General features: G+C 36.1%; 1 protein-coding gene across 1 annotated transcript in view; it reads right to left on the bottom strand.

Annotated features, from left to right (window-relative positions):
- Positions 1-555: 555 nt before the first annotated feature.
- Positions 556-26,050, bottom strand: part of Gclc (glutamate--cysteine ligase) — a 103,668-nt gene continuing 78,173 nt past the window's right edge. Inside the window, exons 10-15 of the mRNA XM_090384367.1 lie at positions 24,435-24,547; positions 14,916-15,008; positions 11,754-11,858; positions 7,199-7,280; positions 4,636-4,857; positions 556-794 (exon numbers count right to left, since the gene is read on the bottom strand). Of these exons, the coding sequence (XP_090240493.1) occupies positions 556-794; positions 4,636-4,857; positions 7,199-7,280; positions 11,754-11,858; positions 14,916-15,008; positions 24,435-24,547 (854 nt within the window). The remainder of the gene's footprint in view (positions 795-4,635; positions 4,858-7,198; positions 7,281-11,753; positions 11,859-14,915; positions 15,009-24,434; positions 24,548-26,050) is intronic.

Genomic DNA, 26,050 nt, shown 5'->3' with positions numbered 1-26,050 from the left:
CACCTTCCATTTATAAGGAATGAATTTCATCAGGAGGTAAAGAAATCTAAAGTACGAGTTACTAGGATTTTAAACCTTTGGAATCTAATCATTGAAAATCAAGTAAAGCTAAAGCTATGACTTCTTTAGAAAAATAAATTATCTTAAATTATCACATATATTATTTATCTCCTTTCTACATCTCACACACTTTTCAAATACATAAGAATTTAAGTTCACATAGGCACATTATTTATCACATTTAAATTAAATTACTAAAACAAAGCCAAGAAAAAAAAAAAAAGTACTTTTACAGATATGTATGCAGATAATGGTATTATATGCAATGTACATGCTTAGTCTCATGGGTATATTTTGAAATGTGAAACAATACCACACTGATTCATATGCCTCATAATCATAATATTCATCTTAATATTATTTTAAAGAATTCCAGAGCCAACGAGTGAAATACAACCTTTTAAATCCTTTAGTACATTTGTTCATAATAGTGAAAGACCCACCGGCATCATCGAATATCATACATTATACGGAATTAAACTCAGTTCATATTCTTCATTTATTTAAACTACAACTTTGCTCTTCTGCCTTGCTCACAGCATTTGGAATGTGTTCTTTTGTTTTAGAACTAGGATGGCCTAACAATTCAGGACATTCTTCCACACCTCTCTGGATATTATCAGCAAGAGCCAGAAGATCATAATTTATCTGATCAGATACAACTGAGTCCTTTTGATAACATGGATGACTTTGGATAAAATTCCTTATCCACCTAGCTGTAGTAAGAAGCTCACCTAAAAAGAGAAATAAAATGAATTTATCATTTTAGTCACAGATACATGTTTTATAGTTATTTGAGAAATTTACCTTCCTTCTTCAAGAGCCCCCCCCCCCTCCAAGATCAGTAAACTCTTTAGCAGCTACTGCAGTGGCAGTTAAAAGTCATTCAGGAAAAAGCCTAATCAATAACAACTTCTGTGTTATTTTTTAGTGGTCACCCAGTGATGGGTGACAGCACTTGGGCTTAAGGATTAGATCACCCATTAAGCAAAACTGTTATCCATTAAAAACTCAAGGCATTGCTGTTACCAATTCTGGAACTATTTAGTTCCATCATCACACAACAGATGATAGCTCTATTAGCAACTTCACATCGAGTGGTGAATGGAATGGGTGTATCGAATCTAAATAAGAAGCCAAGCAGCAGATTTGGAAGAAAACCTGAAAATGGAAACATAACTTACATCACATGTACATTAAATAAATATTAGGTAGACTGTGTGAGCTCAATATTACAATATACTAAGGGGATGCACCCTGAACACAGGTTGAGGGAGCATCTCCTTAGTATACTGTAAATAGGGCTATTTCAAATTTTGCACTAACATGTGTTGACGTAGTTCTCTGTTTCTTAGAATACTGGATCAGACACACTGAGTTCAGTAGAGAGGGAAAAAAAAAAAAAAAATACCACCTCACTTTTAGGATAAAATAAGCAGTTGCATATTGTCTCAAATATCATCATGGATCATCAAACTTTTAGTTAGATTCATTAGTGATTTTTTTTTATTGGAAGCTACTTGGTTGCCTTTGCCAGTCAATTAAAAATTTGCCAACTAAAAAGAAAGAGAGAGAGAGAGAGAGAGAGAGAGAGAGAGAGAGAAAAAGAGATTCACAAGTATGTTAACACTTTTCTTTTATGGGAGGTTTTTTTTGTTTCAGATTGTTCTTTTGAGTCAAAAGAAATAGCATTATTTTTCCATTTTCCTTTTTAAAATATTTTGTGCAATTGTGTAAAAATAAGTATAAGCACATTTTTGCCACCTCTTGTTACATTTCTGCAGGCCAGTTTTGCAAAAGTCCTCTGACTGTCCTTCAAACCAGAAATCACCTCAACATCAGCAGCAAGGTATTTTCCACGAAGAAAGGACTTCAGCATAGGAAAGAGGAAGAAATCTGAGGTCAGGGGAATAAGGAGGATGCAGCAATATTTCAGTTTTTTCTGGCACATTGACAATATTTCATGTGCACATTGTGCCCTTTCTTTCTGGGTAAGGGGTCAGAGGGCTGGGAACCCATGTAGCAGGCACTTTACTCATATGTAAGGGTTGATGAATAGATGTTCTCCACAGACCTACACTAGTTTGGAGTTCTGCAGCTATTTCTTTGACACTAATATAGCAATCTTCCAGGATTAAAGCCTCAATTTTTGCAACAGTTCTGTTACAGCAGTCTGGGTGTCCTGAGATTTCTTCATCATGCACTGAGGGTTCTTTCATGTTTTAACTGTTTATACCAATCATGAACGTTGGCATTTTAAGCTTTTGCTAACTCTAATCATGGTTATACCAATATGCAACAATCCTGTAATCTGGGTTGTATTCCCCATAAAAAACCCTTTCTTTGTGGGTTGTTTTTGGTGATTTCCTTGCAGCAAGAGGAAGAGAACCACTGATCTGTATTCCACTTTATCTACTGTGACATTTCATTCAGCACTGCAAAGAAAAAAATGAATTATCAGATTGAAACCAAAATTTTTGTGGTTTGCTATACAGATTTCAAGGTATCAAATAAAAAAAAAAAAAATCATCATTCTATCACAACTACTCCTCGGTGAATACAAATCTTTTTATAGCCCCCCACCCCCTTAGTATATTGTAAATGGAGCCATTGCAAATTTTGCATTAATCTAATATTTAACTAAAAAACCCAAATATCTCAAATGCACTCAGAAACTGATTTTGTAGGATTACTTTCTAGGCCTGATACGGGATAGTACAATGGTGTTTATGTAACTAAAAGCTATAAAAAGTTATTATGTAGTAAACAATAATAATAATAACAATAATATTGTAATATATCCAGATTTATCATGATTCTCAGTCAGTAGGCTTTTCTATAAAAAGAAATGGTGGTGGTAGAACTTTTATCAGAATTTTTTCCCCCCGCAATGTTAAGAATGCATAAATTTCACATAACAATTGCAATCAGTTGACATTTTAAAGTATTATAGCCTATTAGCATTTTAACTAATGACAAATCTGTCACCTATATTGAATGATTAGCATCATTCTGCATTTGAGAAAGTCTTCCCCAAAGGCATAGCAAAAATTGTGTCAAAGGTACATTTAACGTATGGATGTACATAGCATGCACTGAAACAATCATGGTAATGTAGTATATGAACTGAAATGATCAAATATTTAGAAAAGAGCATGTTGCTATGTGGTGGTTTACTGAATATGTTGAAACAAATGCAGTATTTTAATATGAATTCCTTTAGTAATAAGGCACAGTCAACTGAAAAAACTATACAATACAGAAGTAGATAATCTAGATTTTAAAAGAGCCTTTGATAACCTTTAATTTGGCATACAGTGCCCTGAAAGAAAATCACTGGACAAGGTTTTTCAGAGAATGAGTGAATTTAAAAGTGTATCAAGAGTTCATAATACAATTTCTTATAAAAGTGGATGTGAATCAGCAATACCACTGATTATAGAAGGATGGAGTCATGGCTTACACAGTGAACACTAAAACAGCAATGTCATGGGAGTTTTTTCAGTGTCTGAATAATTTTAAAAGGATTCTGATTACCAAAATCTCTGAACCACGCATTCTGAATTTTTTTTTGAGTGGGGAAGATACTTGAGCCAATGTACAGAAACAATACTCAAGTTCCAGACCAAATTACAAAACTATGTTTCTGATATTATTGAGGTATTCTTTATTATGTGTGACAACATAATCAGTCAAGCCACAACTTCAATGTAATGGGTATTTCCAGGATATTGGTGGCCCTACTGAGAAGCAGTGAATGCTGTAATTATGATTCTGTACACTGGAAAATTATATGTAAGAGAAACTAAATAAGGTACATGTGCAACAATTATGTATGCCAGGTGTGCATTTTAATCGACTCAATTTGTATTAAAGTGTCAGAAATTGACAAACTCAACTGTATTAAATAAACTGGCTTCTGTAGCTGAGTGGTCATGAGCAGGAGTGCAGTAGCACACGCTCTTTTTTTTTTACTCCAGAATAGCCTAAACCTTACAGAGGAGGAATATAACAATAATTAGAGATCTATTTACAGTCAATAAATAAATAGGATTCATACAGCATGTACAATGGAATATCATATAGGCGATTTGCATTTAGGCAAAGATGGGATGACAGAGATGTGTATTTCTCACACCTTTGTTATTATATTTTCTTGTTTGATCATAATTTACAGTTTACTGAGTGAATAGCATATTATATTATTATTATTCTCATCTTCTAGCTTTTTGATTATAGAACCTTTGTTGGATTCATTTAGCAATCTTGCAGTGCTATTGAAATAGTTGAGTTTTAGATTATCAGTTCTGAATGGCTCTAGTACCAGCACATTGTGTCTTCTCAAAGCTTGAGTAGACTGGGGTTCAAGCCCCTGACTACTAAACACAGTCGATCTGCCAACCCACACTGGACCAGCGTGGCAGATTATGGTCATTTCCCTCAACAAATTTTTGAGGAGGCTTGCCCCCTGCAGCAGGTTGATAAAGGCTGCAGTTTTTTTTTTTTTTTTTTTTTACTAGAACAATGTAAAATGTTTTTTTGGATATATATTCATAGAAAGGGGAGTAGGCATACCTGATGCTCTGCCTTCGATTAATCGAAGGTACTGCTGAATAGTACACTGGGTATCAACATCGACATCGACGCTGGTGAGAAATTTTTTAATCAAAGGGATCAATCCAGGAAATTCATTATCTTTACCATTGATGATTTCATTTATAGTCATCAATGTATATTCGCTCTGCTCACAGCTACCACAACTTGCCATACATGCTGCTGCCTCTGGAGGACTATAACCTACAAAAGAAAAATCATTAGTTGATTAAGAGAAAAATTCTAACAAGGAGTCAACAAATTTGTTGCAGATCCACTTGCAAAACATAGATGTTATGGTTAAAGTAACAAAATTGTAATCATACTTTAAAAAAAAAAAGTGTATTTTAAGTTCTAGAAGGGAACTTGACTATAACTTCCCAAAAAAAGAGAGCACATTTGCTAATGATGATATAACTTGCACTACGACTGTATCACAGTACTTGATAAATCAAGTACTGTGATACAGTACTTGATTTATCAAGTACTGTGATTATGTCTCCTACAAGCTGCTCCTAATACAAACTGGCAACTGCTGCAATTTAAGATGTATCTCATATAAATTAAGTTTTTTTTAAAATATAAGACTTACATTGTTAGCAACTTAATAATAAAAATAATTGTATGCTTTGCAATGTTATTCTGTTTAGTTAACATTTAATTTTTTTTTCCCTCAAGCAAGCTAAAGAATTTTTGACAGCAGTAATCTTGTAAAAGCAAAGTTGTTGCTGTCACATATGTAGCATCAAAAAGAGCCACAAAAAACAATCACAAACATCATTTATCAAATGCAATGTACAATTAAAGCAGAATATTTGTTCAGATAATTGTTACATTTACACACTATCAGAATTAAAGCTGAAACTCACTGGATGTAAAGCTGTTATTCTTCACCTGACAGCTCCTATGACCAGTAAGATTCATCTTAGCTGTTTGTTTGTTATTTGGTTTTTAGGAGCATTAGCAATTAAGGCCATATTGCTCCGGGGATATGCGGTGGTCATTCCTTGACCTTTCCGCATCCTGCATATTTAGTGGTCATGGGCTCGAACCCCGGTCTAATCAAGAAGCGTGTGCTATGCATTGCTGCTCCTACCACCTGGCCACGGAAGTGCCAGTTCATCTTAGCAGTGCTGCTGCTGATAGAGTGGTCTGCAATTAATCATCAGACTGTGTAACTGGAACTGCATTTGTGACAATTTCAAAACGTTCCATATCATATATAAAGACAGGAAAGCTTTGAAACAATACTATAGAAAATAGTACATGTGATAATTCTAAATATCCTGTCTGGAACTTTTTCTGCTCAGATTCCAATTATACAGTGAGTAAATATGTGCATTTTGTAGCCTGCCACTCCTTTTATTATAAAGAAATCAAATCTCACTTACAAAAGGGCTCATTTCTATATGGAACGAAAATAGAATGCAAACAGGACTTCACTGATAAAAAAAAAATATATATATTTAAGGTTGGTTGGTTGGTTGGTTGGTTTGTTGTTTAATGGCACAAGGGCTGCTAAGGCCACTAAGTCTGCTAAGTGACATAAGGTCAGAGGAGCTTATAGGATAAAGAATATGTGAACAGCATCATATTTAGCAGTCAAATGGCATGAACTATGCATGAATGTGCCCTTGCATTTGGAGTAGGTCATATATATTTCTGAAAAATTCTATCAACAAATCTGTTATCTACAACTTAAAGGGTTATGGGAAAATTAAAGTCAGGTTACTAGCTGGTCAGATACACCTTTAAAATTGCATTTATACATATTAACTGGCTACTTATTTTTGTCAGCTGATTCCCATCTTTTTTTAATGCATGGTGCTTATAAATTGGTATTACATTCAATATTATTGCCTTGCCTTTAGATGCTTATATAGTTGGCAATCTGCAAAAGGAAGATGAACGTAGCTTAAATACATTAGCATGCCACAGACTTTCCTGGTAATTTATGGCAATGACATTGCTCACCATATCCTATCCAATAAAAATGATAGTTTAATACAAATAAGTGAATAAATAAATTAATTTTCTGTTTATACTCCGGCACGACAACCAAGTCAGTAGAGTTTACAATAAATCATCAATACAAATATTTATCATATTTAGTATTCACGGGCTTGAACCCCGGTCCACTCAAAGAACGCGTGCTATGCACTCTCGCTCCTGACCACTCGGCTACGTCAGGCCTTTAATTTTAATTGGCTGGACTAATATGTGAATCAACTGAATACTGATGGTCATAACAAAAGAAATTATTTTATGGTGGGGGAAAAGGTTCAAATGAGAGCTAAAACACTGATATTCCTGAAATTTACATCTAAATCCAATTTTTTGATGCCTAAATAAAGTATTCTCATCCAACTCCAAAAGCATTTAATGCACTGCAAGTCCTTCATATACTTTTCGTGAATGATAAAAATTCTACATTTAAAATATAAAAAGTTAAGAAATGTCACATACTTTCTGCAATTTACAAGATGGAATTCATTCATTTTAATTATTAAAATTTCTACCTTTGTAAGTTATGACTCAAACTTACTAGTCATTAAATCCTTCCTAAACCAAAACCGCCCATTTTGTACAGCATCTCGTTTTTGAGCTTCTTGCAAATTTGCGTCCACCTGAAATAAGAATAATAAAGCATATGAAATATTTTCAATAAAATAGCGTATTCATAAAGTTCCTTAATAACATGAATGTTTAACCATGTCTGAACCAGACAGAACAGAAGGGAATGGTTATACCTGCATGTTTTAATACACTTCAATATATATATATATATACAAAGGGTACTAGGAAAGTTTTGCAATATGATGCAACAATGAATCACAGGAAGCTGCTTGTTGCTGCATGTTGAGACATGTTCATACATGCATAGTAGCCGCCGTGCCAAGTCGATGGGCTCAGTTATTCATTAGTAGTGAGAGTGTAAAGTGCTTGCGATGGCATCGTGGTCACAAAATGAGATAAGGACAGTTTTGCGGTATAATTTCGTGCGTGGTTTAACCATAGACCAGTGCTTAGAAGAAATGACTCTTGCACTAGATGATGATTGTCCACTTCGTACAACGATATTCAGGTGGTATAGAGAATTCCAAAGGGGAAATTTCACTCTGGAGGATTCTGAGAGGCCGGGAAGGCCACGAACTTCAGTTACGGAGGAAAACGTTACTGCTGTGAGGAAAATGCTTGACGAAAACAGGCGAGTGACCTACCAACAGATAGAGGATACTTTGAGCCTAAATGCACCAGCAATTCGTTCGATTCTGCAAGCTCATTTGCACGTGAAGAAACTTTGTTCTCTCTGGGTGCCGCATCAACTGACTGAAGAGCAGATGACACGACGTGTGACTTGGTGCCGGGAGATGTTAAAAAAGTTTGATAAGGGACAATCTCGGTATGTGAACAACATCGTGACAGGTGACGAGACTTGGCTGTACTATTACGATCTGCCGACCAAGGCTCAAAACAAAGTTTGGGTCTTTGATGATGACGACACACCCGTAATTGTCAGAAAATCCCGATCTGTAAAGAAGAAAATGATAGCTGTATTTTTCAAATCGAGTGGAATTGTGGAACGTGTCGTTTTGGACACGCAGAAGACAGTCACAGCTAAGTGGTATACTGAACAATGCCTGCCTAAAGTCATTGGATCTATGAAGAACCTGCGGCCAAAGTCAAGAATGGACACCTGGTACCTCCATCACGATAACGCTCCAGCTCACCGCACCAAAGCCTGCACAGAATATTTGACCACGACAGGACTGAAACTTCTCGAGCACCCTCCCTACAGTCCAGACCTTGCTCCCTGCGACTTTGCACTGTTCCCGCATGTGAAAATGAAGCTAAAAGGGAGGCGGTTTTCCAGTGATGAGGACCTTCTACGGGCTTGGGACAACGAGTGTGCTTTACTCCCTAGTGAAACTTAGCAGAACTGGTTTAAAGATTGGTTTCGGAGGATGGAGAGGTGTATTGAATGTAGAGGAAATTACTTTGAAAAAATTAAATAAACAAAGCTGTATTGCAAAACTTTCCTAGTACCCTTTGTATATATATATATATATATACACACACACACTATATGTTAAAAAACAGGACAGTCTATACTCAATTTCTTGCCGTATCCTTCTAAGCATGTTAGCAGTGGCCACTACTATTGCAGTGCATCATTGATCATGGTTCATAGTTCTCGTGTTTGCAAATAGTGGTCACACAAACCAGAGAATTTTAATAACCCTCCCCACACAGAAAGAAACCCAGGGGTGTATGTCATGTGAATGTGGGGACCAATGGATTGTCTCTTGATGTGGAAAATGTTTATCAAGGGCTTTGAACAGTGGGAGACCCATCCCATTAATAGGAAACATCTGGTTGAAAGCCATGCCTTGGGAACAGAAATTGCTCCAGTATATCCAAATAAACCTAGTTTGCATATCTGATTTGGTTTCTATAAACCATACCACACTCAGCTTTACCATACAATTTGCTACTTACAAACCACAAAAACATAACCATCCTCTTCTTCATATCTTGTTTAGATATGATAGAAGGGATATGATGACATGATACGACATTATTAAACATTCCATGGGGGTCTATATGAACACTAATTAAAAACAGCAACTTTATTTTATTTTATATTTTTAAATTTAAAGCAGTAAGTAATAATTTTATAGGCGGGTGGATTGCACTAGAAGTTGCCAAATTACTTGAGCAGAAAAAGATGACATGGAAAAGTTACAGAGCAATAAAATGTACTGAAGCCTATAACAGTTACAAACTGATCTGTAATAATGCCACTGAAAAGGTTAGGCTGGCAAAGGCAGATTATGAGAAATTGCTGGCAAAGAGAGCAAAGGGGGGGGATAAGAAATTTTTCACATATATAAATGCAAAGAAGAGAAGGGCAAACCAGATCAGACCCTTATGTAATGGATGTGGGATAGTATTAGATACCCCAGCAAGTTACAGATGAACTCAACAGTTACTTTTCAGTGATCTTTACAGAAGAAAAACCCTTTACATCAATGGGAAATTCTGGGAGTGAAGTTGAAAAAAAAAATGCAATTAATGATGTTGAAATTTCACACATTTATTTAATGAAAAATCTTTTGAGCCTACAGGCCAGTAAGGTGCCTGGGGTTGACAGCATTTACCCTATAATCTTAAGGGAGGCAGCAAGTGAGTGCACTGAACCACTGAGGCTAATTATGAGAGCATCACTGGACTTGGGAGTGATTCCGTTGGATTGGAAAAGTGCCAATGTATCTCCAATACATAAGGGTGGTTTTAAGAGTGAAGTGGGAAATTACCGCCCGGTTAGTCTAGCTTCCAGTAGCAGGGAAAATCACGGAGACTATGATCAAGGGTGGAATTCAGAATCACTTAGATAGAAATGGAATTCTGAAGGATACTCAACATGGTTTTGCAAAGGGAAAATCATGTTTAACTAATCTGGTTAGCTATTTTAACAGGGTCACTCAAGAGCTGGACTTAGGGAATAATTTTGACGTTTATTTGGATTTCAGCAAAGCATTTAACTCAGTCCCACGTGAGCAGTTACTTTATAAGATGGAACAGGTTGGAATCACAATTAGATGGATAGCAGGTGGCTTCAGGGCAGAAGTCAGAGGGTTGTGATAAATGGTTATTCCTCAGATTGGGTTGATGTACGGGGTGGGGTTCCCCAAGGATCAGTATTAGGACCATTGTTGCTTTTGATTTTCATAAAGGACATCAATGAAGAGATAGAGGGTGTGATGTCTAAATTTGCAGATGATGTAAAGACTGGTAGGGTAGTTAATGATTGCCGCCAAACAGAGCTTTAGAATGACCTAGACAGACTTCAGAGATGGTCAGAAAAATGGCAGCTATGCTTTAATCCAGCAAAGTGTGTAAGGTATTGCACTTTGGGAACAGTAACCCCAAAATAACTTATACACTTGGCAGAGTTGAACTAAAGCTGGTAGTGGAGGAAAGGGACTAGGGTATTATGATATGGTCAGATATGAAGTTCTTCAGCATTGTAGACTGGTTGCAAGGAGGGTCCATGGTGTTCTATTGATGATTTATCGAAAATCGCTAGTAGAGATAAGGATGCCATAATTCCATTATATAAGGCTATTGTTAGACCACACTTGGAATATTGTGTTCATGTATGGAGGCCGCACCTAAAGAAAGACATTGTTCTTCTTGAAAGGGTACAAAGACTGATAAATCGCCTGGTGAGATCGGAAAAAGGGCGTCCATATGAAGAAAGACTTCAAATATGTGGGTTGCAGAGCTTGGAAACTAGGCACTTAGAGGGGACTTGATTGAGGTGTTTAAGGCTCTGAGAGGCATAAGCAAAATGAATAAGGGCAAAATTTTTAAGGTTATAAATGATTCTAGGATTAGGGGCCATAATTTCAAGTTACAGGGTGGGAGTTGTTTAGACTGGATTGCAGGAAGTTTTATTTTAGCCAGCAAGTTATAAATTACTGGAATAAGTTACATGGGTGGTAGAGGCTGACAGTCCGGGGAAATTCAAAGGTCAGCTGGATAATTACCTAAGGGAGGAGGGAAATGCATAGGTTGTCCATTTCCTTTTCTCTTATTATTATTTTTTAAAATTTTCTTCTTATTATTATTATTAATTTTTTTATTCTTATTATTTTATTTTATTATTATTTTTTTTGGCTGGTGCAGCATAAGCCATAGGCTTCCTTGCACCATGTGGCCATTACTAATACAACATTATTAAACATTCCATGGGGTCTTTATGAACACTAATTAAAAACAGCAACTTTATTTTATTTGATTTTATAAATTTAAAGCAGTAAGTAACAATTTTATAGGCAGGTGGATTGCACTAGACAAAAAAAATTGCATTTCCAAACCAGATATAATACTAAATGGATGCATTTAATTTCTAGAACCACCTGTAAACCAGGATATTTTACAGATTTGTCCTGTTTTACAGATAGTTCTAAAATATGAAATTAGGCAAACTTTCCAAGATCTGCCTGATCTTGAGAAATCTGCCTAAATGAAGAATTAAAATTTAACATTGCAATATCCTTTTAACTAATTATGAAAATAACAACAATACTTACTTTAGATATGGGAATAAGGAGATCTAACTGATATGATAATATAACTCTTGTTAAAAGAACAATAAATACTACAAAGGCAGCATTTTCAAATTCAGTCATCTGGACCTGAAATTAAGCAATTTATTTAGATTTACTTTAAAAATAAAATAAAGGAATAAGGAGATCTAACTGATATGATAATATAACTCTTGTTAAAAGAACAATAAATACTACAAAGGCAGCATTTTCAAATTCAGTCATCTGGACCTGAAATTAAGCAATTTATTTAGATTTACTTTAAAAATAAAATAAAATATGGGAAAAATTATTTATTATGATCAACCTGTTATTTTAAACAAATGTACAATATTTTTAAATACTGCGTTCGAAATGTGGTATATGGGATTTAGACAGAGCAATATTTAAATTTTTGGATCCATGGTTGTTGTTTGTAGGCTTTACAGCACATGGGCTACCAGGACCATAATGTGCCATGCACAATGTTAAAGTACATAGTTCAAGATAAAAGTTTAAGCACCATATACTATCATAGCAATTAATTTTTAAAAAAAAACATAGAAAGTCTAACCACATTAGATCAATTGTCTAAAGAGATGCTTCAAAAATGGAGGGGCTTGGGTAGTCTGACTTAAAAGGGCAATTTGTGTAATCCCTGCGTATAGTGGACAATCAATGAGGATGTACGGTAATGTGAGTTGAGCATTGCAGTCCGCCAAGTTTGGTGGTTCAGAGCTGGTAAGAAGAGTGAGTGCAATCTCACAAGCCTGACTTCCTTTCTGTTTGAACACATACTGGATGCCAGAGAAAAAGGTCAGATTTGATTTGGAAAAGTTCATTATCACCTTCTGCTTACCAGTCACTAGCTCTCTTATCATTGCTTCACACACTTATAAAAGCCTTATAAGGCATTTATAATCTGTAAAAGGATGTGAAAAGATGGAATGATAGCTTCTACAGCTGTTTTAACATTAATCATGGTTTTTCATTACCAGATATATCAGTGAGACAGGGTATACAGAAAAATAATATTATTTTGCCTTGCTTTTTTCCAGTAGACATACCAACCACAATCGGATTTATTCAAGGGATGGTTGAAACATGCCCTTATTTTCTGTAGACAGAGAAGTGCACTGAGAAAATAATACAATAAAAGGCTGTTAGTAAATTAATAAGAGGAGTTTACCTCAATATAGTACGTGGAACACTTCCGTATGATACCCTCCAGAAATTAAAACGGAAAAAACGAAAAAATCGACAACTTACCGGTACATTAAAGTAAAATATAAATAATTAAAGTAAATTATAAATAATTAAATAATCAATTTATCTAATAAAAGGCTGTGAAATTTTAATCCCTCTAAACCAATAACAATGTATAGTAAATATACCACTTAAGTGGTAGTAAGGTAGAGAGTGGAGAAGAGAAGGATGACAACTGCACCAAAATGGTCTTCTATTTTGGAGTGATCTCTGTGTGTGTGTGTGTGTGTGTGTGATATGTATGAACTGTACTACACACAGAACTTTATGGAGTCATTTATAACTCTACTGGGGGGGGGGGAATAACAATCTTTTCCGTATGCCATGAGTGATGTACTGCAATGTGGAGGAGAGAATAACCAAGTTTTGCTTATATTAGTTTAATACCCATTAGTTTTTCAGAAAGCTTTCTAAGATCTTATCCTCATCTGTCTAATGTCTGATGGGCATTAAAGTCTCTCATTATATAGACAGGGTAAGGTAAATATAGAGAGATTACTGTAAAAGAAACTCACAGAGCAGCTACAGCTTCTAAGTCTGTCAGGGAAAAGTGTGATTGGGAAAAGATGCTGTAGTTTATTAATGTCTTACCTCCTCCAAGATCTGAGCCATTTTCACTATGTAAAAATGGTCTTTCCTAAGATGACAGTTCTTAAGCGAAATGGGAACACCAGTTTCCTAAACATAATGATGTTTAGGAAATTCTCCCCCATCTTCCATCATATCATAATAGTTAAGCATGATGAGATTATTTATCTTATCTTCTAAGCAAAGTATGCACTGAAAGAATAAAATGTCTTTTTGACATTGGCCTAGGCAGTGCGAGAACACCACTTAGGTAAGAGCTTCTCAAAACCTTTTCTAGCTCATAAATCTGCTGTATACTTAGAGATTTTCAAAGGCTCCTTTAGTATGGGTTAGTTTAACAAAATTGTATAACATACAAAAATTATTACAATATCAAATTTAAAACACTTTAAAAATTATAATCATCAGAGAAAAGACCTTGAACATTGGGAAACATATCAATGAAAAAAAATTATTGTAACTACCGAATGAGTACAAAAGTATTAAAGTTTAATAAAATAAACAAATCAAGAACAATAAATATAAAGATTAAAGAAAAAAAAAAAAAAAGTCAGTTAATGAACATTGTCTAATCCCATGCAATCTTGTAAAAGAAAAGCCATTCTTAATGAATTAGCCAAACACAACATCAAAAAAACTTAAAACTGACTACAAGGCAAATTACATTTAACCATTGAAAATTTTTGAAACTGATTCTGCATTCACATTTTCATGCATGGGCCAATCAATCATCGTACTGCATTCATGAATATATATCCATGTATTTTTTTTAATCACCAAGGAAGTCTCAGTCCGAGCCAAGCAGAGGCAAACTGATGCAAGTGTGTTTTTCAATTGTCACTGCCCACTTTTGGTTGTTTGCGACAGCATACAGGAATAAATGCTCAAAGATACATTAGTACATTTACAGCAAGCAATGCAGGACACACTTTTTGACCAAGAAGATTCTTTTTTTACTTGACAACTGCCTAATTTGCATGGTAAACCTTAAACGAGATATGTTTGAATATGCTCACTGAACCTCACCAAACTTCTTAAGAAAGCAAGAAAGGTTGTTGTTGTTGTATGTTTTACGGCACAATGGCAGCTAAAGGCCATTATGCACCAAGCAAGGGACAATGATTCCAATCAAATAAGAGTGCAAATAGTCAATGAATTTTTTTCAGTAGCAGTAGTTAAAGATCTCATCCAAACCCTTATTTAAGCAACACTGAAGTGGTTGAATAAATTAAAAAAAAAAAAAAAATCAACTTGTATTTAATAATTTTTAAAGTATACTTGAGAAAAATTAATGCTACAGAAATAGGAATTTACCTCCATGGAACGAAATTCTACTCTCCAGCCTATGCTACTTTGAGGAGGAGGTGGTTTAAACCTCATGGTTTGCCAGTTAGTTGACTGAATGTTCTGCAAGTAAATTTCTTTTTAAATAATAAACCATAACAGCTACAAAAAATGAATTATAACAACAATCTTTAAACGATAATGACATACCAAAGTACAAACTATTAGAAAGCAGTTAATAATTGAGTTCCATACCAGTCAACATTTTCCCACAAATACAGAGATCCAATTTTTTGCAGGGAGAAGCATATTAAAACCTCTCTTTCACATTAACTCTTTTACAAGTATGCATATATACACTACCCTACCATTAATATCTGGACACCCCTCCATGGATGGGAAACAGGTCCTATGCATGCAACATGTCACAGAACCTGCTATAAATATGCACACTGTGCTTTAAACAAGCAATTGCAAAAGTGGGCATGCAAGATGACATGTTCAACAGAGTTAAGACTTCCAACGTGGAATGATAGTAGGATGCCACATAAGCAAGCATTCTGTACAAGACATTGCAGTCACTCTGGGGATCCCTAGGTCAATGGTAAGTGACGTCATATGCAAATGGAAGAGGAATGGGACTGAATCTACCAAAAAACGGCCTGGTAAACCGTGAAAACTAATAGAACAGGCCAAAAGAATTCTGCGAAGAACTGTGCCCGTAAATCGTAATCTGCCATTGTCTCAAGTCACACAAACCCTCTGTGAGAGTCGTGGGACTAACGTCAGCTAGTACAATACGAAGGACACTCCATGATATGGGTTAGAATAGTCATGCAGCTGTTCATAAGCCACTGATCACCTCAACAAATGCTATACACCGATTAATATGGTGTAAGGAGTATGAATCCTGGACTGTAGAGCAGTGGAAAACAGTCACATGGACGGACGAGTCGAGGTTCACACTCTACAAGTCTGATGGCCATTCCTGAGTGTGATGAATGCCAGGAGAACAGTTCCTTCTTGATTGTATCCTCCCAACAATGAAGTGTAATGGTATGGGGCTGCTTTTCATGGTTTGGCTTGGGTCCATTAGTTGTTATTGACAAAACCATGAATACTGTGCAATACCAGGACATTCTGGACAATTATGCACTTCCAACATTATGGCAATACTTTGGGGAAGTCCATACCAGTATCAGCAAGAAAATGCACCATGCCATACTCGGGTCATAACAGAGTGGTTTGAGGACAGGGGCGTGGAAATGTTGGATTGGCTAGCCCAGAATCCTACGGAGCAATACGGCCTTAGTTGCTAATGCTCCTAAAAACCGAATAAACAACAACAAACCCAGAATCCTGATATGAACCCTATTGAGCATCTTTGGGATGTATTGGATTGTCGGGTACATGCATGTTGAGATTGTCCAAAGAACAAGGCCGAAATGGTGGCCGTGTTAATGGTTGAGTGGAGGAACATATCACTTGACATTTATAAAAAGCTGGTTGAGAGTATGTTGCGAAGATAAGGCCATCATAAAAGCAAAAGGTTTCAGCACAAAATATTAAATGACGCAATAAAAGCTCTTTTGTGTCTAAAGGCAGGCGTCCGGATATTAATGGTAGGGCAGTGTATATACATACATTTTTTCATATGTGGATGCAGTGGAATATGTATGTATATGTTTCAAAGTTATTCCAGATAATGCCATATTTATGTATGAATTTTCTAAAAATCTTCAAAAGCCATGCCTTATCTTGGGTTCTGATTGTAGACACACACATTACAATAGGTGGCAGTAAGGAAACAGCTTTGAAAATTGAAAGAGAAGCTTGTATACTTGTTAATGGCAGTATTCCATAAAAATGCTGAAATCAAATAATTCTCCGGAAGTTTGTAAATTGATGAAACTGAATAACATGATATAAAAATAGCTGGAGGTCATTATTGCATAAAAAAAAAAGTAACAACAAACTTCTTCATATTTCTTTGTAATTTTTTTTTTTTTAAATTCTGATTTTATTTTTGACAATAATTTGATTCTGATGTTGGAAACTCACATGCATTCAGAAAATTCACCATCCAAGGCTCACATGTTCCAGAACTCACTTGCATGAGCCAATGCACAATCCAGAAACTGTGAAAGGATTAATAACAATATCAACTGTGATGTGTGAAGGATGTGCATGACAGAAAATTAAATCGTAAATATAGAAACGAACATGCAAACTTATGTAAATAATGCTAAATAATTAGTTTAATGAAATTTACAATACATAACACTGAGATCTAGGTGATTGAAGATGTAACAGTTACATCTTTACTTAGATGAGCCCAGCTTTACTTAGTTAAGCCCATGCTGTGACTGAGGTATAATTGCACTCCTGTCTAGATGGGCCTGTTTTACTTCTTTAACAAGTGACTTGACAATTTTCTCTGGACCAGAAGTTAAGCTAACAGGTCTGTAATTAATCATGCCACTCTTTGATCCCCTTTGTGAATTGGGGATACATTCACACGTCTCCAGTTAATGGGGACTTCCTCTGAATCAAAGTATGCTCTCATAATCATGCTCACCTCCTTACCTGAAAAAAGAATGAAAACAACCTGGTGGTCGATGTTCAAGTGTGAAGGTCGATGTGGAGTCAGATGTGAAATTCTCTGAGCAGTGCTGCTCATGAGGTTTTGTCAATGATATACAGAAACTTTTGGGGGGATACAAAGACTAATAGTTTAACCGCAGGCAGAGGTGAAGGTGATTCTTGCACAACTTCTATTAGAATAAGAAGTGACCTGGAGCGAGGGGTGTTGGGGGTTTCAGGGACGGATGGCAGTCATCATGGAATAGTTGGGTATATGGGATGTGTTAGGGTAACAAGGAATAGGCATAGGAGCATGTATGCTTGCATGTATACCAATGCTAGAAGTATAGTAAATAAATTTGATGAATTTGAAGTGTTGGTCAAGACATCAAAGGCGGATATTGTTGAGATAGCAGAGACGTGGTGTCACAAAGATATAAGGAATGCAGAACTGGAATTTGGGGAGTACAATGTGTACAGAAAGGATAGACAGGACAGAAAGGGAGGGGGTGTTATGCTGTTAATTAAGAAAAACATAAAATCAAAGGAAGTGCACCCAGTTAATATAGATGAACAGTGCTCTGTTGAGTCAGTTTGGTGTGAGATAAGCACAGCGAAAGGAAAAATAAGAGTAGGAGTGTGTTATAGGCCTAATGACTTGAATGAGTACAATGAACAATTGTACAGAGAAATAGAGTGGGCCAGTAAATCAGAATGTCTTATAATGGGGGATTTTAACTTCCCAGATATTGACTGGAACTTGTGGGTTGGTCACTCACACACTAGTCAGACTTTTGTGGATTTATTGGATGCTTGTTTTCTGCAGCAGCATGTTCGAGAGGCAACCAGAGAAAGTAACACTCTTGATCTGGTTATCAGCAGTGATCATTCGTGTATTAAGAATTTGCAGATAAAGGAACCACTAGGTGGCAGTGATCACAGTGTGCTGAAGTGGGATTTACTCAAAGAGGTAACCAGAGAAAGTAACACTCTTGATCTGGTTATCAGCAGTGATCATTCGTGTATTAAGAATTTGCAGATAAAGGAACCACTAGGTGGCAGTGATCACAGTGTGCTGAAGTGGGATTTACTCAAAGAGGTAACTACCGTCAGGGGTAAAGGAAAGGGTTTTTGCTTCCGTAAAGGGGAGTACAGTGGTCTCAGACAGTTTTTAAATTCTGTACAGTGGGATCAACTGACGATGTTACAAACAGTAAATTCTAAGTGGGAAGCATTCAAGGAATTAATCGTGGAAACTACTAGACTTTATATACCGATTAAGAAATATTGTTCAAGGTTTAGGCCTAAATGGTTATCAAATGAACTAATGAGACTCGTGAGAGAGAAGAAAAATGCATGGGATGCATATAAATTATCAGGTGACGCAGAAGCCTGTGGCAGATATAAGCTAGTCTGTAATCAGGTCACAAAGGAGGTTCGGCAGGCGAAGGCGGATTACGAGAAATCTTTGGCAAAAGATGCTAAGAAAAACAGCAAGGATTTCTTTACTTATATAAACTCTAAAAGGAAGGGGATGAATCTGATTGGTCCACTTGACATCGATGGTTCGACTGTTGATGATCCTGCTCAGATAGCAAACAAACTGAATGAGTATTTTGCATCTACATTCACACGTGAGGAATTATTACAGTTTGAAAATGGAAGAAGGTTATCAAATTGTAGCAGTGTGCTTAATGATTTTGTAATAACTGAGAGCAAAGTGGAGGAGAAATTGTTGAAGTTAAACATAAGAAAGGCGCCTGGGGTGGATGGTATCTATCCAGTTATAGTAAAGGAGGCGGCAAAGCAACTAAGAAAACCCTTAGCCATAATTATGAGAGCATCCTTGGACTCAGGGGAGGTTCCCACGGACTGGAGATGTGCAAATGTATCCCCAATTCACAAAGGTGGATCGAAGGGTGACACAAGTAATTACAGACCAGTTAGTTTAACTTCTGTTCCGGGTAAAATAATGGAGTCACTGGTTAAAGATGCATTTCAGGATCATCTAGACAAGACTGCAGCAATAATTCAAACACAGCATGGGTTTGTTAAGGGAAAGTCTTGTCTGACAAATTTGATTGGTTATTATGATGTGGTCACAAAGGAACTGGATGCGAAAAATAATTTTGATATCATATATTGGGATGAGAGGGCATAAATTCAAATTGAGGAAAGACAGATGTAGGATAGACGTGCGGAAATTTGCCTTTAGCCAGCGAGTGGTTGGTTGGTGGAACAGACTTCCATCCCTTGTGGTGGAGGTTGATAGCCTAAATAAGTTTAAGGCTCAGCTGGACAGGTATTTTGAACGAACAGAGGGGTGAAGTGGAAGTGGTTTTTTTTTTTTTTTTTTTTTTGGCTGATGCTGCATAAGCTTGCTTTCTTGCATCAAATGCCTCTACTAATGCTAATGCTAATATACTTGGATTTCAGGAAAGCTTTTGACACTGTTGCGCATGGAAGACTACTGTACAAATTGGAGCAGAATGGTATTAAGGGTAAGTTGCTACAATGGATAAAAGGATGGTTAAGTGGGAGAAGACAGAGGGTGGTAATCAATGGGTGCTGCTCTTCGTGGACTAATGTTATTAGTGGAGTCTCACAGGGTTCGGTGTTGGGTCCACTGTTGTTTTGTGTATTTATCAATGATATTGATGAAGGTATATCAGGCTTAATGTTGAAGTTTGCAGATGACACAAAGGTTGGCAGGGTTGTTAATGACAGTAATGGCAGTGTGCTACTGCAACAGGATCTAGATAATTTGGGCAGATGGGCTAAGAAGTGGCAACTGAAGTTTAACCTTGACAAATGCAAAGTACTGCATATGGGCAGAAGTAACCCCAGAGAAATGTACCAACTGTGTGGTACTACACTTAAGGTGGTAGAAAATGAAAAAGACCTGGGAGTAATTGTGCAGTCAGATATGAAGTTTTCTGAGCAATGCAGACAGGCTGCTAGGGCAGGTCATGAGGTTTTTTCAATGATATATAGGAATTTTGCTAGCAGGGAAAAGGAGGTGATTGTCCCTCTGTATAAGGCAATGGTCAGGCCACGCCTTGAGTACTGCATACAGGTCTGGAGGCCTCATTTTAGGAAGGATGTAGATTTGCTTGAGCGTGTACAGAGAAGAGCAACATGATTGGTGAGGGGAATGAAGGGATTCTCTTACCAAGAGAGGCTTAAGTTCTGCAAATTGCAGTGGCTGGAGACTAGGCACCTGCGCGGTGATCTGATTGAGGTCTATAAGGCCTTGAATGGGTTGAGCACGCTGAATTCTGATGGGATCCTTCCACTTGTTCAGATTACCAACCTACGGGGACATAAGTTCAAATTAAGAAAGGACAGATGTAGAATAGATGTGCGGAAATTTGCCTTTAGCCAGCGGGTGGTTAATTGCTGGAACAAACTTCCATCTGTCGTTGTGGAAGTTGATAAGTTGAATAAATTTAAGGAGGAACTGGACAGGCATTTGGAGGGAATGGTGTGATTTTTTTTTTTTTTGGCTGATGCTGCATAAGCTCCTACACTTGCTTTCTTGCATCATGTGCCGTCACTACTACTACTACTACTACTAACTTCGCTAGCAGGAATAATGAAGTGATTATCCCCTTGTAAAAGGGCCATGATTAAGTGGCATCAAGGGTGCTATACACAGGTCCAGAAAGCTCACTTCAGGAAGGATGCAGAACTGCTGTAACAATTTCTTGCATCAAATGCCTCTACTAATGCTAATAAGTGCAGAGAAGGACAATAAGATTGAAGGGAACAAAAGGGTGCTCTTATACAGAAAGGCTTCAGTTCTGCAAATTGCTGAGTTTTGAGACCAGGCACATCCAATTGCTAAGACTACACATGAGGGGGATAAATTTATGTTGAAGAAGGATGGTTGCAGGATAGATGTGTGGAAGTTTGCCTTCAGCCAGCTGGTGTGGAAGTTTTCCTTCAGCCAACAATAGAAGGAAGCCTGTTTGTTGAAACAGGCTTCCTTCTATTGTTGGCAAGTGGATGGGTTGAATAAATTCAAGGGAGAACTAGACAAATTCTTAGAGGTTATGGATGAGTGACCTACACCTTTTTCACAGGTTCCAATAAAATTCTTTTAAAATTTTGTCATTAGCATCAGGAATGCCCTTTATCTTTTGAGCAATAAGGTTTCTATTTTTAACTTTTCATTTTTTGTTCATTTTTAACTTAAGATTGCTTTCTTGCATCATTTGCCATTACTACTACTACCTCCTTTGCTGTTTCCCTTAATATAATTGGGTCCCTTTATTAAATTAGCAATTTCTATTCCACTTTCTTCTCAGTCATTACAAAATTGTTTATTTCCATTATAAAGTTTAATAAACTTTTGGCATTCACTCCCCTAAAGAATTCCTTATGTGTGAATGCAGATGCAAAGTACTTATTCACCTCGTCAGAAACCTGAGCAGGATCATCAGAAGTTGAACCATTAACATCAAATTGATCCTTCCTCTTCCTTCTAATGTTTACATAAGAAAAGAAGTCTGCTACTTTTCTTTGTATTTTTTGCCAAAGATTTCTCATAATCTACCCTGGCTTGTCCAGCATCCTTTGTGGCTTGATTTCAGACTAGTTTATATCTATCACAGGCTTCTGTATCTTCAGATAATTTATATACCTCCACTGCATTTTTCTTCTCTGCAATGTGTCTCATTATTTCATCTGACATCCATTTAGGTCTAAGTCTGTAACATTATTTCATAGTTGGTATGAAAGCTTAGTAGCTTCCAGGCTTATTTCCCTGCATGCTTCCCATTTAGAATATGCTGATGGTAACAGCATTAATAAGTCCCATGTATAGTATTCAAAAACTGTCTGAGACCACTGTAGTTACCTTTATGAAAGCAATAACCCTTCCCTTTTTACCCTTAATGGTAGTTACATCTTTAAGTAAACCCCACATCAATACACTGTGATCACTGCTGCCTAGTGGTTCTTTTATCTGCAGATTCTTAATGCATGAATAACCACTGCTGATAACCAGATCAAAAGTATTACTCCCTTGTGTTGCTTCTCTAACATGCTGCTGTTGTAGAAAACAGTCATCCAATAAACCCACAAGTTCCAGTCAATATCTGGCAAGTTAGCCCCCACCTCTGTATAGTTGTTGGTTGTATTCATAGCTATTAGGTCTATAACAAACTCCTACTCTCATTTTTGCTTTCCCAGTGCTTATGTTGCACCAAACTGACTAACACTGCACTGGCTATCCTCAACTGGATACATTGCCTTAGCTTTTAGGTGCTTCTTAACTAAGATCCTAAACTCGCCACCTTCCTATCCTGTCTGTACACATTGTACTCCCCGTATTCTGCATTCCTTATATCTGAGTGACACAATGTCTCTGATATCCCCGCAATATCTGCCTTTCTTTGATGACTTGACCAGCACTTCAAATCCATGAAAGTTATTCACTATGCTACTAGCATTGGTGTACATGCAAGTATACATGCACCTGTTCTTACTCTTAGTTACCTTAACAAAGAAGACCTTGAAATCTCCAGCACCTTGCTTTCTAGGCTGCTGCACATTCCAATAGACACAATGCAAGAATCATTTTCACTTCAGCTTGCAGCTTTTGTTAATCTGTTAGTCCATGTATATTCTCATTGATTTTTTCTGTAACAGGAAGCAATTCCTCTGTAATTTTCATTTCGGTTTTATTTCTCTTTTTGTATATTGAAAATTAATGCTTTGCTTCAATCTTTTAACACTTGTCCTTCAGAAAATAACCTTGGAATAATGTGATATAATTGTGATGCCATTTTTCCTCCAGCTTTTAAGGTCTAATTTTATATATACCTTTTGTCATTTCATACTTGAAACTTTTCAGGGCTTTCTCTATTCTCAATAACAGAGATAGTATCCTATTATTAAATCTCAAAAACTTCCCTCATTTCAATCTTATTCTCTACTGCAGAGATGCTTCAGATCCTTCATTTAGCAATTCAAAGTATTTACTCCACATTTCCAAAAAATCTTTCTCTTCTTTTTAAAATTCACTCTTCTTATGATTGATTGATTACCATAAATTATGGTGCCCCCCCATGCCAAAATTTTTAACTGAATGACAGAACCTTTTCCAACATTATTATTTGTTTTCCATATCTTTACCAGACTTTTTTCAAACTTTTTCTTTAGCCTCTTTATTATCTTAGCCCTCTTGCACTTTTCTTTATATTAAAAGGATTATTAATTTTTTTTTTTTATTTATTCACTATGAATGCCTATATAAAATCATTTATCAATATCTTTTTCTTTAATACTTTCTATCTTTTTGGATCTACCATAGCATTCAGAATTTTTTATGGACCTTCTCCTCACATCTTCCAATAAAATTCTCTTAAAATTTTGTCATTAGCATCAGGAATGCCCTTTAACTTTTGAGCAGTAAGGTTTCTATTTTTAACTTTTCATTTTTAACTTGTTTGTCTGTTGTTCTTGATACTACCATTTTTAATTGCTCAATACAAGATGATCACTTTCAATTTCAAATCCACTATCTACTCTTGTACCTTCAATTAGTTGTTTAAGATTTTCTTCTATAACAACATATTGAATTTAACTTTTTTTGTTTCTACTTATGCTCCCTAAGTGTAAACTTATGCTGAAATACAGTTTCTTTTAATTAAACTGTCCACAGCTTGCATAAAACTGTAAGATACATTTGTGATTGTAAAATAATGCTATTAGCTGTTAATTCTGCAAAATTATCCAATCATACAATGGTATGATACAGAATCACAAAAACAAACAGTAAGCAATAATATTTTAATGTATTTTGGCACTACTTTAAAAATATGGCATTAAATACCATTAAATTTTTATTTTTTGCCAGTACACCTCAATGCAAAAGGGCATGTTTTTTTAATAATTTAAATTTTATAAAAATTAATTTTAAGTCTCTTACAAATATCACTAAACTTTCTGACTACTTACTTCAAAATGGTCACTGTCTTCACTATCGTTCTGGTTAATTTTTTCACTAAACAGAGCTATGGGATCTCTTATAAACAAGTGGGCAACATGCTGGGAAAGCAGGTGATCAACTCCTATAAAATTAAAGGGGAAAATTAAAGCTAATTTTACAAAGAAACAGCATTTTTTGAAATAGCACTTTTGTTTCTCATTATTTCCCAAGTATTTTAAACAGAATGCAATAGAATAACTTCAGTAGAAGTATAAAAAAACAAACATGACTTATAATTTTCTCGTAATTTAATTGATGTATTATGGTGTACCAATGTTCTATTAACTTATCTTTATATTTTAAATTTCATATATTGTACTTTATTTAAAACTTGGAAATATCTCTAGATTTTTATTTCTGATCAATTTTTTCTTTCAAGATGTAGATTTAAACTGTTCTACTGATGAAAATTTAGTTGCAAAAGATTTACATATTTTCAAATATATTTACCAAATATAGCTCTTATTTATTTATTTACATATTTTTAAATCCAGTCTTGTGATTTATAACAGTTCTCTTTATAACAAAGGTTGGCAGGGTTGTTAATAACAGTAATGACAGTATGCTGCTGCAACAGGATCTGGAAAAGTTGGGTAGATGGGCTGAGAAGTGGCAACTGCAGTTTAACACTGACAAATGCAAAGTACTGCATATGGGTAGCAACCCCAGAGAAATGTACCAACTATGTGGTGTTACACTTTGGGTAGTGGAGAATGAAAGAGACCTTGGGATAATTGTGCAGTCAGATATGAAGTTTTCTGAGCAGTGCAATTTAGGGCAGTTGATTGCTAGAACAAACTTGTGTTGGTGTGGAAGTTGATAGCTCATGGGGGTCTTGTTAATGATAAGGAGGTGATTATCCCCTTGTATAAGGCAATGGTCAGGCCACACCTTGAGTACTGCATACAGGTCTGGAAGCCTCATTTTAGGAAGGATGTAGAATTGCTAGAATGAGTACAGAGAAGGGCAACAAGACTGGTGAAGGGAACAAAGGGGTATCCTTATGAAGAAAGGCTTTAGTTCTGCAAATTGCAGCTTCTGGAGACTAGGCACCTGTGAGGCAATCTGATTGAGGTGTATAAGGCCTTGAATGGATTGAGCAGGCTTAATGCTGAGGGGATTCTTCCTCTTGCTCAGATTACAAACCTGAGGAGGCATAGATTCAAACTGAGGAAAGACAGTTGTAGAATAGATATGTGGAAGTTTGTCTGTAGCCAGTGGGCAGTTGATTGCTAGAACAAACTTGTGTTGGTGTGGAAGTTGATAGCTTAAATAAATTCAAGGCAGAACTAGACAAACATTTGGAATGATTGGATCAGTGAAATGGGAAAGGATTTTTTTTTTTGGCTGATGCTGTATAAGTTTGCTTTCTTGCATCATGTGCCTCTACTAATGTTAATGCTGACCCTTTGGGTATAGTTTCTGAAACTCCCACTTTTCTGAAAGTGGGAATTTCAGAGTAAGCTCTCCAATGTGATAGAGTTGGTCCAAAATGTATGGCAACAGCTTTTCTATGGCAGTGACAGTGTTGATGATATAAGGAGGGACATCTCATTCCTAGCATAGAAAGGGTTAATGATATGTC

The sequence above is a fragment of the Mastigoproctus giganteus genome, chromosome 11, assembly GCF_048544385.1.
Source record: "Mastigoproctus giganteus isolate SK-2022 chromosome 11, ASM4854438v1, whole genome shotgun sequence".
Lineage (NCBI taxonomy): Eukaryota > Metazoa > Arthropoda > Arachnida > Uropygi > Thelyphonidae > Mastigoproctus > Mastigoproctus giganteus.
Note: the sequence above shows the minus strand (reverse complement) of the source record. Positions and strands in the feature narration are given on the sequence as shown.